Source organism: Trachurus japonicus, chromosome 3, assembly GCF_045865225.1.
Source record: "Trachurus japonicus isolate A0001 chromosome 3, Traja_1.0".
NCBI classification, from domain to species: domain Eukaryota; kingdom Metazoa; phylum Chordata; class Actinopteri; order Carangiformes; family Carangidae; genus Trachurus; species Trachurus japonicus.
The window spans coordinates 31,558,376-31,574,033 of NC_140909.1; the positions used below are offsets into that span (position 1 = coordinate 31,558,376).

Sequence of the window (15,658 nt, forward strand, 5' to 3'; positions counted from 1 at the left end):
AGATTTGCGGACATCATCTTGTGGTTTGGGAAACACTTTTGACACTGCCATTTTTCTCCTTTAAATAATCGACAGATTAATCGATTATGAAAATAATCATTAGTTGCATCCCTAATTAATTTACATTTCTTTTTTGATTATACAGTCGGTCTACGTTCTATAACAATACTGTGAAAGTAGAAAGTAGCCTTTATCCCCAATGAAATGCACACAGCCTGCATTCAGAAACTGAGCCCGAAAACCAGCCGCAAGGACTTCCGTAACACTGTGATGTCACAACAAAGCTGCCACCGCTGTGAGCCAAGCCCTCGGCCCCCCAGACCTGGCTTGCTAACTATGAGCCTCCCTTCAGGATGAAACTGACCTGCTGTTATGAGAGCTTCACAGAGAAGTCTGAGGATTTGTAAAACTACAGAGATGGCTTTTGGTTCTTAAAACCACAAATGCTTAACAAAATAAAAATACGGTACTGGTCATTTACTGCTATGTGATGATGGTCATCTCCACCTTCATTATGCATCACTTTTACATGTTCTGAAAATCAGCCAGCAATCATGAAATCCTGTCAGATCCTGATAAGTGAGGATTCATTGGCTGTTTTTGTTTTTTTTTACATGGTAGGAATGCAGTGAGCTCCAAGGAATCAGAAAGAGCAGCGAGGAACACACTAATGAGTCCAATAAGTGGATCATTGGAAATTAAGAGGATAAAGCTGGATGCTTTCCAAGCTTTGGGAGTCTTGTCTGTTTGGACACAGTCAGTTTAACCCTGCACTAAGGCACTGATATCTACATCTCTGCCCGTGACAGTGCAGTGGGCCAAAATCCACTGCTGAGGGGGAAGTTTATCCCTGTTACACACTGTGACGACAATCTGCTGCAGGTTGGAGCAGGAGGCTGGGCTTGGCCTGCAGAGACTTGACAGAGCCGATGCCAATCACATAGAAAAGGCTATGATGGGGAATGGTGCAAGAGAGGGAACAATCAGAGATGAGCATGACTAGAATAGAAGAGAGATAAACCGTGTCCCATTTTACGGCGTTACATGAAAACGTCTTTTCATTGTGACAAAGCAGCTGTAATCAAAAACGAGTGATTTTATGTCCACAAACACACACACCATGTGCAATCACTTTACCGCATTTAAAACAGATTTAAACTACGGATCCACCAGCTAAGCCTGCATGTGGCTTCCTGACAGAAACTGCATTGAATGAAAATGGGAGTTGTGTTTTTCTTTCGTGCTGTAACGTTTGTTTATTTTACACGATGCTCAATGTTTGCTTGAGAAGCGCAGTAAGCAACAAATCAGTGCTATTTAAATCAAATGTGAGAGTCTGTGTTCGGCGCTTAGTGCCACATGGCTCGACCAGACACACACCCACTCCGAGAACACTGACGCCTGGTTGCTCCGTGAGGACGTTTGTCAGCCAACCTGTTTTGTGCTGTCAACAATGACGAGAGGGTGTGGGCCTTATTCGCTTCTACAGTACAAGCTGTTACAGTGAGCTCGACACGGAGCCTGGCGAGCGTCCTGTGCCGGCGCTGTGGAAGAAGATGAGGCAGGGTGACTGGCAGCCGGCCAGAAGCCAGCATACTGAGCACAAGTGTGGAGACAGAGGAAGAGTGAAAGAGTGAGTGGGGAGGAGCTTGGCTCGGCTTTTTATCACAGGGCCATAATTCACTGCCTTGTAAACACTGAGCAAAAGCTATCCACCAACTCACTGGCTGCTCAATGTAGGCACAGCCAGGGCTGGAAAACGGACCTTGCAGCCTCTCATCGAGGCCTGCTAGCCTAGCACTGCTTTCTAGCAGGTCCTGCTATTGGATTTCTGCTACGTTGGAGCTTGTACGCCATTGGGCAGAGATGCAGTGACAACATAAAATCCCTTCACAGTAGGACTGCTGCTGTTGGGCATGACCTTTAAAGCAAAAGGCTATCTGTCATACACCTTTAGTGAGATGCAGTCATAACCAGGCCCAACACAGCGTCCTGATATGTGAAGCATTTCTGCAGAAACAATGGAGGCCAAAGAGCTCCACCCCTCACCCCGCCTCAGTGCTGCTCTGGGCATAAATCTGTTTGATCGACATGGCTGCTGCTTGGATCTAGGAAGAAAATACTGGTAGGTAGAGAGAGGTTTGATACAGGAAACAGGCTGGCGAGAGGAAACAGTTCCTGTTGTAAAACAATCTCATTAGAGGAAGGAGAGGAGACAATAAGCACTCTGTCAGTAGCTCAAAAGAGGCACTACTCACCTTCTCCAGTTGTTGTCCGGAGGTGGGGACAGGTACACCGCTCCATATGGAGAGCTCTCCAAGTGGGTTTTTGTTAAGAAAAATATTGGGACAAATACACAAACACCATATATTTGATATCACCACAAAACAAACACAACAACAGTAAAACACATTGCCAATCTGACTTGAAGCTTCTATGTCTTCACCCTGGCTCTATTTCAAAATCAAACAAATGATGTGATCCGACTGTAGCTCAAACTGAGAGGAATGTCCTAAGAGAAGAGAAAGGATTAACACTGTAAGCCTGTTCTCATCATCATTGCCCCATTGTGGTGAAAGACAAGTGTCAACAACAGAGCTACCTTTTTTAAAAATGCTTACAGAAACAATGACAACATTATTTGATTTACAACTGAATGCGGACGCAGAGTTCCTGGCATTGTCTGTGAGAGGGCAGGACTTGAGGAGGGCGGTGTGTCGTCTTGCCCGGCACAGCCACTCTTTTACTGTTAGCAAGTTGCAAGCTCTTCCACACTGGAAACAAAACAGGCACTGGGTGGTAGTTTGGGGAGGGAGACTGGTGCCACACAAGGCCAGGCGCTGCTCCACAGAGTGTCTGTTTAGGCCTCGGACAAATTATTATCAGTAGTGAGTCAGATCTGCGGACAGGAGAGGATCTGTTGCTCGTCACCTCTCACAAAAAACATGGGATAAGTCCCTTTTGAAGATTACACAAATATACAAACTAAGTGGTATGTACATGTTTGTGGTTTCTCCAGACAGAGGGAACAATCCTGTCAAACTGGTTCACTGACTGGCTCAGGCCACCTCACTCAACACCTATCAGTGCCTGTAATGGCAGGATCAGACATAAACTAATTGGCATGAGCCACTGGGTAGAAAAGAATGAATGGTTCCGAGGCTCCTCCATACACTAAGCGGTAAGCACGTTGGGATACAAAACTCCAGAATCACCATGTATTTCTTCAGCTAATCAAAGCCACAGACCACATTTCCATTTTCAGAATATGGTGCTCTGATTGGATAAGCCAGAGCCACAAACCACATTACACATTTTCATTTTCAAGATATTGCACTGCGCCCTGTCATCACTGAAATCACTTTCCACAGCATATGATGGTCTATATCTCGAAGGTTGCCAGGTTTAGAAACAGGACCCACACAGAGCCCCCCCACCCAATGTCACATTTATAGTGACTAAGATGGGATTTTTTTTTTTTTAATCCGTTTTCTTTTCATCTAAACATTACAAAATGAACCACACACACGCACACGCACACGCACACGCACACGCACACGCACACGCACACGCACACGCACACGCACACGCACACGCACACGCACACGCACACGCACACGCACACGCACACGCACACACACACATCATGACCTATACTGTAAGACTCCCCAGGCCTTGTTTTTCTCTGTCATATTTTGCATTGGCTGTGTCACTGCCCTGACCTCTGACCTCTCCTGCAACTCAAATGTCTCCTCAAACAAATGCACTGTTTCTATGACGGACACAAAGACAGGAGCAGGAAGGATTAAGCTCTCATAACTTCCCTCTAGGTGACAATTTAAATGCTCTTGTGAATGAGATGCTGACACTCTGGTGACCAAAACCTGACTGGACAGTCCTGTCTATTTTGGCAGCAACAACTCCTAACAGCCTCTCTCTCTCTCTCTCTCTCTCTATGGTGACCTTTACACCATTTTAAACACACCATCTATACAGAAGGTCACGTGACTGTGCAGTATGCATACAGATGGAGACAATACCACCAACCAAATACAGATGGGCCAACTGCTTCTGTTTTGACACTAACAAGAGCAGACGTCTATAGGAGTGCCTCCACCCATGCGGTGTCCATTACATTACAGTGCCAGTTCCACATTACAACACATGTCCACAATAAACGGGAAGATATAAGACAAGCCACAGAGTTGGGGGGTGGCGCAATGTGAGGAAAATCTGCATGGATATGACTCGCAATAAACAAACATAAAGTGTGCATACACAGTTCACCGAGTGAAAAACACAGACAGAGGGGACTGAAGGCCATCTCCTCTATCCTCCTACCTCTGCTGCTGCTGCTGGAGGGGGGGGCGGGGGTGTTTTTGTTGCAGTTAAAAGTTTGTAGGAAATTAAGCTGCAGTTCAGCTTATTTATACATTAAAAAAACACTACTAAAATATATTTGGGGGCTTTTGGGACCTTGTTATGAACCCCAGCCACTGCGGTTAGGACTGAGCCAACATGGGAAGCACTCATGGGGTAAGCCGCCAGAACGCCCCCATACCAACTCACTATTAGCTTGAAGTTAGTGTGCTGTGCTCCTGAAAAACCATACACTGTAAATAAAGATGGATGTAGCCGTCACCCACAGGTTACTGAGGAGCACTCTTTAAAAGCTCAGAGTAAGCTGCTCTGTCATCGCCATATTTGGCAGTACCTGACTCCGCCCCTAACTACCAGATAATCTAAAAATGGTCAAAGGGATTGGACGTGTGTGGCACCCAGACTTCGTTGGATACTGACTTGTGACAACCATACGCTCACCCACCTGAGAGAGAGAGCCCACTCTCTTTAAACCTTACATAGACCTTAAGGCCTAAAACAATCAACATTTTTCAATCCCATTAAGTCATCATGAAGGTGGAAATAAACTTCAGAGATGATAACTGTTTTTGTACCATGCTGTAAACATGTTTATTTCTGCTGTCAAGTTGGACATTGTTGGAGCCACACACAAGCGGTCATTTGAAGAAGTGCAGTTTGAGGTACTTTTGTGTTGGCTTCATTTCAGTTTGCTGTTTGTGGAAAACAAACGGTGCTGGCCTGGAGAAGTAGAAAATGTTGCTTTTCTACATGATCAAAGCTCAGTGAACAACAGGTGTGTGATGAAAAACCTCAACTGTTGATGAGACTAGCAGAGCTACAACCAGGAGCCCCAATCCGCTGTCCACCATGTGTCTGAGTCTGGTTAAATTATCCTGCCCTAGTGCAGTTGAGTGATAAAACATTTCTGATACTTATCGTGAAAAAATTCCCACAATAATGATAGACTCATGAGTAATTTACGATGAAATGCCTCTGGTCAGTATTTGGGCCAATTAGGCTGATGGGCTTCCAAAGCTAACTCATGCAGGGCTGAATCAAGGAAAGAAAAACGCCAATGATCTAGGAAACGTAAACATGAATGAGTCAGGATCTGAAGAACACGTGGCAAACAGAGGTCATGCAACTCCAGTGAATTGGAAACGGTTTGGATTTCTATACTTGGATGCAGGCAACCTGCACTGACAAAGATGGGAAAAGAAAAAAAAGGTGCCATCCCACCAAGCATACAGCGCCCAGGCTCGATAACAAGCCTCTGTTTTCTTGAACATACCACATGTTGACCGTGACGTTATGCATCTCTTCTGATTGTTCTCCGCCAGAAATATACACCACTATGACATTGACACGATGGCGCTGGGACAGAGCACAAACTCTTCTCTAAGTATCATGCACCACGGTGACAAGTCACTGAATCATCTCTGTCCCGAGGCAGGGAATAAACAGATCCACTTATTAAAACGCTATGAAGTGGGGGTGTGCTGATGGATGATCAGTGGGCTAATGGTGTTTCATGTAAATGCGACATATTGGGTGTGAATCCAGATCGTGCAATCTACTCCATGTCCTCTTTACTACAAACATGACATTTATAAAGAGGCTTTTAAACAGCGTTCAAAAACTGTTTTACAGAATAAAATGACTGGGTAAGGAGAAGAGGCACTGCAGAGGCTTGGCTCATAGGTCTGGTGCATTTAGTGTTTCCATTAACGCAACACTTCTCCTGGGACCAAGACTTTTTAGACTGGTCTGTGGTGTCAGACCAGTCTTAGTAGGTGGATGTGCCTCCTTCACTCTGGGTTCAATACACTGCACTCCGATGTTAGACAGTCAAGATCTGACCTGCTTTGTGCAGCAGATACACTTGCGTGTCAATCTGAATTCTATTTGATATATTTGTGTATAGTTAGGGACTGTGCATAACAGCCGCATTCATTCCTTCTGTCACCTGCAGTCGAATACATTATGATTTCCAGGGTTCTTAAATTGACTTAATCTTATGTGTAGCTCAAACTTCAAGACAAAGTTGGAAGCAGAACTTATTTGTGTTTAATTTTTTAGGACACTAATAAAAACCCAATCCATTATTTGTTAATTTAAAACAGCTGCTCGTGATTCTCAGTCTAAATTCATCCACTGGTTTGAGTGTCTGATCTCCACTTCACGAAATTAGACACATTTTCTTTGCAATGAATTATGAAACACATGCAACACATTCATGGTTTTCAGCTCCACGTTGTAAATAGGAGCAGTTTTCATAACCCAATCTGAGTTACAAAATCTTACAATGTAAGGGTTATATGACAAGAAGCCATGGAAATTGTAACCAAAATGTAGCAGAGAAAAACTTAAGTTTCTGCTCTCACTCATTTCAGCTGAGAGGAGACTCTGGGGAAATGGATTCTGAAGGGTGTAGCTGAGAGTTACGGCGCAAACACTCGCTCCTCCGTTACTCGCTCTGTGGGTTTTCACCATTAGAACAATTATACCCTTCTGGAGCTTCCTCACAGAATCAGAGCTGATGCTTTATAAATGAAACACACATATGCACATAAGAAATACACCAATACACACTCAATCTGAATGTGCTGAGAATCTTTTTCTGTCAAAGTCCATTAGGCAAGAGTTAAAGGACCCCTTCGCTGTCTCAATCTTGAAATTAACAGAATGACTAATTCTGCTCGTAATGCTGCAAACAGCTCCCTACACCAGTAACAAAGACATTAAAGAACTTTAAATCACTAATGTGAAGAAATTAACTTTTTTGTAGATGTCTACGAATTGTGTTGCTGAGATATCTTCTAAAGTTAGCATGCCAACCAGCTAGCAGCAGCTGGTCCTGTCACACACTGCTGCGTTATACCTCAAGAGGTGACAGCGAGTCACTATAGATGAAAATGGGGAAGTACTGCTGCCCTGAGGACAAGGCAACACATTTGGCGGCAAAGAAAAGAAGTGACATACATAGAAGCAAAACATTATATTAATGGTTCTTTCCCCCCACTGTAAACAGCTTGAGGAAAAGAAAGAGGCCGTGGCTGAACTACTAATTCTTCTAGACTGCTAGGTAAACAATGATTTTATGAATGGCAAAGTTTATATATAGCGCCTTTAAAACCACACCATAAACAAAAGCTATCAGAAAAGCCATAATAAAAAGACAAACCACCTGTAAGCCACAAAACAAACCTTTCACATCACCAATTAACTTTTCACGATGACATCTGCATCCCATGGGCATGTGTGTGTTAACATCTCCTACTGTCAGCATTGTATGTTTGGAAGGATATCTGCCGTCCGTGCTTGTCAATGGGTCGGCGATGGGGGGAGTTGATACGGTTGCGGTCCCTGTGGACCCTCTCAACCAGCCCATGGTGGCGGGTCCCTCTGACCGAGTCCAATCCTGAAGGGAAGCCGCCCTGAGAAAGACACAGGAAGAGTCTTTTTACACCACCAAACACATTAACCTGCCATTTCCAGCATTTTGGCAGGAAGAGAGAAAGAAAAGCATCTGCCAGTCACTTTGCCAGATGTCAATCAAACCTGAGCTGCAGGTGAATGTGGTATTATGCTACAACTGAGGGACCACATGGTTCACATTTTCATTGCTGCCAATATCTGAAACTGAATGTATGATCCACATTGGATGCCAGTCATGAAGACACTGCTCACAAACTGCAATATGCAGCTTTAAATAAAAGTCCATCAGTTTTAGTGGAGACAGAGTTGGCCACATTAAGTACTCTGCATTCATTTAATTGCATTAGTGCTAACAAATGATTATCATCAAGTGGAATCTAGAAGCCATTAAGTTTGTTGAGTTTTTCCCAGAAGAGAAAGTGAATGGACTCCATAAGTGAGTGGAGCTTTCTTCCTGCACGGGGGGGATTGATTTCTGGACCTGGCATCCTTGCTGCAATTACTGCTCTGCCTCTAAGTAACAAGGGCACTTTCACCTGGACCCTCTGTATCTGAACACAACACACTCCTTGGAGAGCTGACACAGATACAGGCTCAGTGCCTTGGAACAACACTGTAAGATCGCATACAGCGCTGCTCGAGGGAGCGCTGAGAACCACTGCACAGATCTTTTATTCCATCGTCTTGTCCGGGCTTCAGAAACTCTTGTGAATTATTTAAGACTCTTGGGACAAGCTTGTTTGCACTTCTGAAGGCTCAGTGCAGCATTTTGCTGTTTTTGCAGTTAGACTAATGGTCTGAAATAATTAGCCTTGAAAACCCCTGAATTAGAACAAGGCCTTGAATTTGACAGATGGCAATCCCAAGGTAAACAGGGTTTTAAAGAAAATACTCATGTTTAGTTTTACACCAGATATCTTTAAAAGGAAAGCATTGGAACACATTTACACAAAATCTGCCACATAACTGCAGGACATCATAGCAGCAAGTATATACAGCTTTGTCTTCTCTATCAGTGTATCTCTACTATTTACTTCATGACCATCAAGACAAGGAATAAATGAAGTTGTACATCCCTATATCATAATACTGCATACTTATATGTAGTGTATTAGCATTAAATAACCTTCCCTAGATCACATTTAATTTCATTTTAACACACTCCGACCAATGCAGTCCTTTGCATCGCACTTCAAACAATAACAATTTTGGTTCAAATACGCTGGAGAAAAAGACGATGGTAAGAAAACAGATGAGGAGAAGAAAATACTTAAAATATTGTGCATGACCTCCCAGTTACCCTGGAATAAACACAACTGTTTTATTCAAACAGGAATTGCGTCCAGTGCTGGAAACCACATGGAAGTAAATTTGGTATTGAGTAGGCCTATGTGTCGAAATTGTGAAAACATAAGGTTTTATTTCTCCATAACTAATTTTACTGTTGGACCGCTTTGCTGAGATCGTATATTTTCACTTTGACAGGATCCCACCTGAAATTCAGCGCTGGCGTTGCCAATCTGATTGACGTTGGGCAGGGAGCCTCCATAGTACTGTACCCGTGGCTGAGACAAACGGAGCTGCTGGATTTTCTGAAACTGCACCTGTCAAAAAGAAAAAAGAAAAAGAAACAGACACCAATCAGGGTTTATGAAGCCTGAATTTTCAGTCATGTTGTGTTATCAACATAGGGGTGGGCGATATGACGATATTAGATCGTGAAGGATTAGAGCATGTAGACGATCTGCCAAAGTGCAGAGATCGTAGGATCGTCTCTAGGGCACATTCTATAAATTCCAGTTCTATGCTGATGCACCGACGCACCTGACGTAGCCTATTATGTCATCAACCTGAACGGCCAATCATAGTGAATTACGGGCAGTGACGCGCTTTCTTACCCGCCTCCTTGTTTGTGTGTGTAGCGGTAGCCGCATGGTGAGCCATGGCTGATGAATCCAGGTGTGTCTGACCTAGGGCTGCCACGATTAGTCGACTAGTCACGACTACGTCGACTATTAAAATCGTCGACAACTAATTTAATAGTCGATGCGTCGTTTCTTTTCTTTTTTTTAAACTTTGTTTTTCTCTCAAAACTGCTGGGGCACCTTCCACACACGCACCCACCGCTGCAGCCGCCCACCACACATACACACGTGCACTCACTCACTCAGGGTGAGTTTACAGGTGGTCTCTCTCTTTTCTCTCTCTAACCCCCCGCCCCCGCCCCCCGCCCGCCGCCGCCGCCGCCACCGCTCCTCTCCCTCTCTCTCTCTCTCTCTCGTCATTTTAAATGAGAAGCGATACTAGCAGCGGTACCGCCGCTCCACCGTTTTAAATCACGGACTGAAAAACAGCCGTTCGTCATTTAAAAATAAAACCGCGGACTTTGAGAGTCGGTGTTGGAGAATATTGGAACGTTACCGCGTCTGGTCACAGCGTCCTGGTCACGTAATGAGCGCTCATCTTAACGAGGAAGTCTTCTCTCCCGGCGTAAAACTACGTCAATATTTTCCGGTAGCTTCTCATCACAGTCCACACCTTGCAGAGTTTGAGCTGCACCTCAGTTTCACTTGTTTTCATTTGACAGTTTCACACAGAACTTTCTGTTGAGTCTTTCTATGTTTCTCCTTCTGTGACAGTAAAAAGGCACATTTACATTTTTTCAGACAAGACGATTGTCTTATAAACTATTTGATTTTTTTTTAACAGAACGACTCCTATTATTTACACTGAGCACAAGTTATATTTGATTGATAGGCCTACCAAAACTTTATTATTGTGAACAATTCCTTAGTTTCAGGTGTCCACCTCATTTTATTTAAATGTTATGTTTAATGCCAGAGACAAATGAAGGAAAGACAAAAAACCTTTAAGTATTTATTTTGGTGTTGTTTAGGCCAGTGCCTTATCCTTATTTTACTCAGCTGTTTGCACTTTATGCTACAGTTAAAGCTGCATATTTCATTAAAAGTTTAATGAACTATCATCTTAATTTTCTTTATTTTTACCTTAAACACTTCAAGCTGAAAGCTAATGATGGTATATAAGGGCAGCTGCATGCTGGTGCGATAAGCTGTATGTTTTACATTCAATTTACGTATGATCCGATTAGTCGACTAATCGAAAAAAATAGTCGGTGACTAGTCGACTATCAAAATAATCGTTTGTGGCAGCCCTAGTCTGACCATTGTGACTACCAGACACATCAGTTTGTTCAATAATGTAAGACAGGAAATAAAGGAGCAACCTTAAATTCAGGAAGTAGTGGAACGGTGCATAGAGTCCATTAAAATCTGTTCAGAAAGGCTCTTTGACCTAAACTGTCTGTTTTTCAATTTTTGATTTAAGATCGTGATAAAATCGAGATCGTTATTTTATTTTTTTTAAATCGTGATATGATATTTTTGCCATATCGCCCACCCCTATATCAACACATCAGTACATGTTCTGGTGCCAAGAGAACTTTTTTTTCCATGGTTGTCATCATTTCTTACATGAGAAAAATGAACCCAGATACCACGTCTCTGGTGACCTTTGTTTTCCATCTTCATACCCTGCCATGTGCTATCAGAACGCTGCCCCTCTGAATGCCTAAGATATCTTTATCATTTTTCTATACACGCCTGTTCAAATACATCACAAATAAGTGGGGATGTGGAGAATTCAAATGTTGTGATGCCATACTGCAACACAAGCAGTTCTTCCGGCTGTCACACATTACAATTACTGAGATTTTCTATTTAAGCAACACAAGTTAAGGAAACACATTCTAGGAAATGAGCAGCTACCTTCCAAACCAGCAGCCTACCAAGAGGTGCCACAACGATTACCTCGCAGAAAACAGAAGGCGGTTTGTTCTGCCAAGGGAAGGTAAACAGAGCCAATCATTGGCTGTGATCAGGAATAGGCAAATCACAGAGGCATTTCTTCCTTAGACTGCTAAAAGGGTAAAATTTGACTCTCAAAGGTTGAACCCATTTGATTTTATCAATAGGTTTACAGAGAGCAGACAGCAATCTTTACAAGAGATCATAAACGTGACTGGGTATTTGGGATGGGCAAGGAAGACGTGACTAAACACTTTATCCATTGGTGCAACAACATTTGTCAGTTCACACATAATAAAAATGGTGAAGTGAAAACTACAACTACATACTGTTCATTAAGACTGTGGTGAGCATTTACCATTTGCCAGCAACTTTTACCAAATTATTTTCCATCTTTTCATCTTTTCAACAGTTCCAATAATTATGGCAACAAAATCTGAAAGCTTCCTCTATGAGAAACATTTTTATTCCTAGTTACCTGTGGCCAACAAGTGTCTGGCCCTGCCAACCACAACACAGAACAGAAGAAGACATAAGACTGCCACAGTATTTCAGACATCCTCATCAACAACTTGGATGTCCACATCAGTAACATTCAATGTCCAATCTGGGACAAATGAAAAAAATATGAAAATAAATAAATCCCCACTTAAACCTCTTACTCCACTGTTGGTGTTAGCCTTACATAACATCCAACACAGACTTTACGATTTACAAGGATGCCAACTGCCAGCGCACCAGCTGATGAAAGAAAGGAGGAGTCAGTTTGTGCATTCAATGTACAGTTCTTCAGGAGCCCTCGGGGGGTTTATGTTCAGTGCTTTCGTCACTGGTATAAATATTGAAGCAGCTACTTCTAATTCCAGCTGTTTGCTGGCAGTGTGTCCTGTGTCCTGGCCAGTCCCAGCCGCACTGACTGAGCTTTTCTGTCTCACCGGGGTCACTGACAGTTCATACCTTATGGCAAACTTCGTTCAGTGTCGCCTCAAAACCACATCCTCTTTGACTGGCCATTCAGGACTCTCCCTCTCACAGAAAGAGCACATTGTGAATCAATGGTATGAGAATAATGTGAAAAGGGCCTTTATATACTCCCATACTATTTTTATTTCTTGCAATGTGTACTGTTGTTGTGTACTGGAATGTGTACACTGTGCTACAGGAGAGTGTACTCATGAAATTTTCATGGGATGGAGAAAAAAAATCAAAGGATTAACACTTTTAAAAGAGCATGTTGCATTATTCTGAACAAATGTGAAATTCCCACTAGATTTTAGTTTTAAAACTGATGACTGACTGACTACAGCTCACGTTTCCAGAGGCAATGGCGATGTCCACTTTAAAAGTGTTGTTTTGTCTGACAACAGTTGTGAACCTAAAAGAGATTAAACTGAATGGTCCTCAGTAGAGCCAATACCTCCACCTAAGCCAAACTACCCTCATCTGATTGCACAAACTCATCATCGTCAACAACATTATTACTTCTGATTTTATTCCATTGAGTTTTGTGAGAAACTGACAAAAATACTGAATATCTCATCTAAGTGTCAAGGAAAGTGATTAAAAAAATTATTGGATCTGTCCTTTGCACTAAACTGTAATGGAATCTTTCGTGGTGTATGTCACACCCTGAAGTTTGTCATCAGTAGAATAATACGGCTGTCAAGCAAACAGGCAGGTCAAGAAAATAACCTTCTTTCTTATTTCTGTTCTGTTCAAATTGATTTTATGCTTTCAATGTTGTGTGGGGTCAGAAAAAAAATCTATCAAACATGATTTGCACCCAAATCTGTTTTTTTTTTCTGATTTACCGCTGACATGAAATAGCATCATGCCATACTGAATCATATTGTACACAAATAGCTGATAAACCAATTAGTAAAATGTAAAAAAAATGTAAAATTGCCACTTTATTCGTTTATCTAGAGAAATCCCAAACATGACCAAGTTCCTGTGTTTTTTTCTAACACACTGAATGAATAGTCTCTTTGAATAGTTGATCTTGAACTCGAAGAACTTGTGAGGAGCATTTTGAAATGACAAAAAACTCGATATCCTACAAAGCATACCGTAATTTGTTTTCTTTCTTTTATACCACTGCTGCTGCTGCTAAGAAACCACGGCAACTGAGCACCTTAAAAACAATGCTTCACTATGAAGTCTGAAATACACTTTCATGAAGATTAATGTTAGCAATACCTGGAAAATTGAATGAAAGACTTGGTCGTATTTATTTTTGCTGAGCTTAAGATACCCAAATATGACGGCACAAAGCACCTGACTGTGGCTGTTGTGAATCATCATGCCTGGACACTTGGACATGTTTCTCAAAATATCATTAGTTGCTAAGTCGACAATGGGTCACCTGAACTCACGCACTGCAAATGGACAACAGCACGCCAAATACAAACTAAGTGTGTGTGACTAAAATACCCAAATTATGAACTGTCTTCTTTGAGTTGGTCCCTCCTCCCTCTCCCTCCTCCTCCATGCAGTGTGTCCAAAAGACTGCAGCAGGTGACACCTCAAGATTTAACCCGTGTCAATCCATTACATATAATAAAAGAGGAGCACATCTCAGCATGCAGCCCTGCTTCCTTTGGTTTGTAACAGCACATCCAGGGGAACTTTAGGTGGGTGGTGCTCATATAAGCTGTGACACTTCAGCATTTCCTGTTTCAACGCTGGTTGTAATTCTGTCACGGGTGTTCTTTGTTTTGGTACAGCTATGTTTATAAAAGCTTAACAGTGCGTCATTTCTCTATTAATGCGCCGAGTAGCGCTACGTTTGCAGCAGATGGGCTTTGTCACTGTTGAACGGAGAATGCACGAAGAGAAACAAGAAGTAATGGTGAACACCAGAAACTTCTGTCAGCCCACTGCAGCCGGGGCTGTCCCCTGTCACTATGAACGACATTGCATGACATACATGGCAATGCATTGAGATAATAAATGTATCCTTACCCTTGACACTGTGAGGTCTGTCATCAACTGTTCAAAGGCCCGCGTCTCCTCTGCTTGCTTCTGGTTATGCAGCGCTATCTTCTCGCTGAACTTCCTGGGGTTTGAGCCACCTGTGCCCGGGGAGCCGGACATTGTGTGGGCCGTAGTTCTACAACTTCAGCGACTCGGTGGTGGTGGAGGGGTGGAGGGAGGGAAGGAAGGAGAGGGAGGGGGGGCAAAGTGGAAGACGGTGCTGGGACTTTATTTTTTACAGTCTCTCGGTGAGCCCATCAGAGTTTCACAAGCACAGAAACACATTACTGGTTTGTCTACGGCTGATTCAGAGTCAACTCGGCGTGTGTTGTTGTGAGCCCGGATAGCGGCTAACGTAGCTAAGCTAACGTCAAAGCTCCCGATAATAAAAGTTGGCTTCCTAACGCTGACACGGCGTGGTAAACGAAGCCTTTGCAAATTATCCGTGCTTGCAAGTTAACTTTAGTAACTTTACAGAGGAATGACGTGCTGTTTATCTGGAGTTAACGGCTCATTATGACTTCACACTGACACAGTTCCAGAGAACCACTTGTTTGAATCTACCGTTGACAGAACGTTAGCTGTCATTGCTAACGTTACACTGGAGGTGAACGGAGGAACTGCGGCAGCTAGCGAAGTTAGCTAAGCTGCTGTCAGTGCCATCTCAACAATTTTTGACCAACATACTACACCAACTTGTGGATACTCGGTTTCGGTCAACATTTAACACACTCTCCACTATGTTAGAAACTATTTCGTCCAACGTATTCAGCACCAGTGCCAGAGAAAGTTGTTAGCCCCGTTAGCTAAATGTCGCTACTGACATTAGCACAACTCGGAGCAGTTGGGCAAAGGGTTTCTCGGTAAATTGTATTTCAACAAGTGTCCGCTTGGTCTTGTCCGGACTTTACTGAATTACGAGTTTGTGTTACCGACAAAACTGGGGAACAACAATCTCCAAAAAAATCCCGCAGACATTCACACGTGATGCAGGCGCATAATCCACAATTTCACTCTTAAACAGATATCATAGCGCTTCGGAGTCGACTCTGGTG

The 15,658-nt window shown here is 43.0% G+C and overlaps 1 protein-coding gene across 4 annotated transcripts in view; it reads right to left on the minus strand.

Moving 5' to 3' along the window:
* The window catches only part of crtc3 (CREB regulated transcription coactivator 3), a 38,510-nt gene extending 23,579 nt beyond the window's left edge, over positions 1 to 14,931 (minus strand). For all 4 annotated transcript variants that reach the window (XM_085770163.1, XM_085770145.1, XM_085770172.1 and 1 more), the window contains exons 1-4: positions 14,592 to 14,931; positions 9,294 to 9,404; positions 7,671 to 7,799; positions 2,259 to 2,320 (exon numbers count right to left, since the gene is read on the minus strand). In XM_085770163.1, coding sequence (XP_085626289.1) covers positions 2,259 to 2,320; positions 7,671 to 7,799; positions 9,294 to 9,404; positions 14,592 to 14,723 — 434 coding nt within the window. In that variant the 5' untranslated portion in view covers positions 14,724 to 14,931. The remainder of the gene's footprint in view (positions 1 to 2,258; positions 2,321 to 7,670; positions 7,800 to 9,293; positions 9,405 to 14,591) is intronic.
* Positions 14,932 to 15,658: the final 727 nt, after the last annotated feature.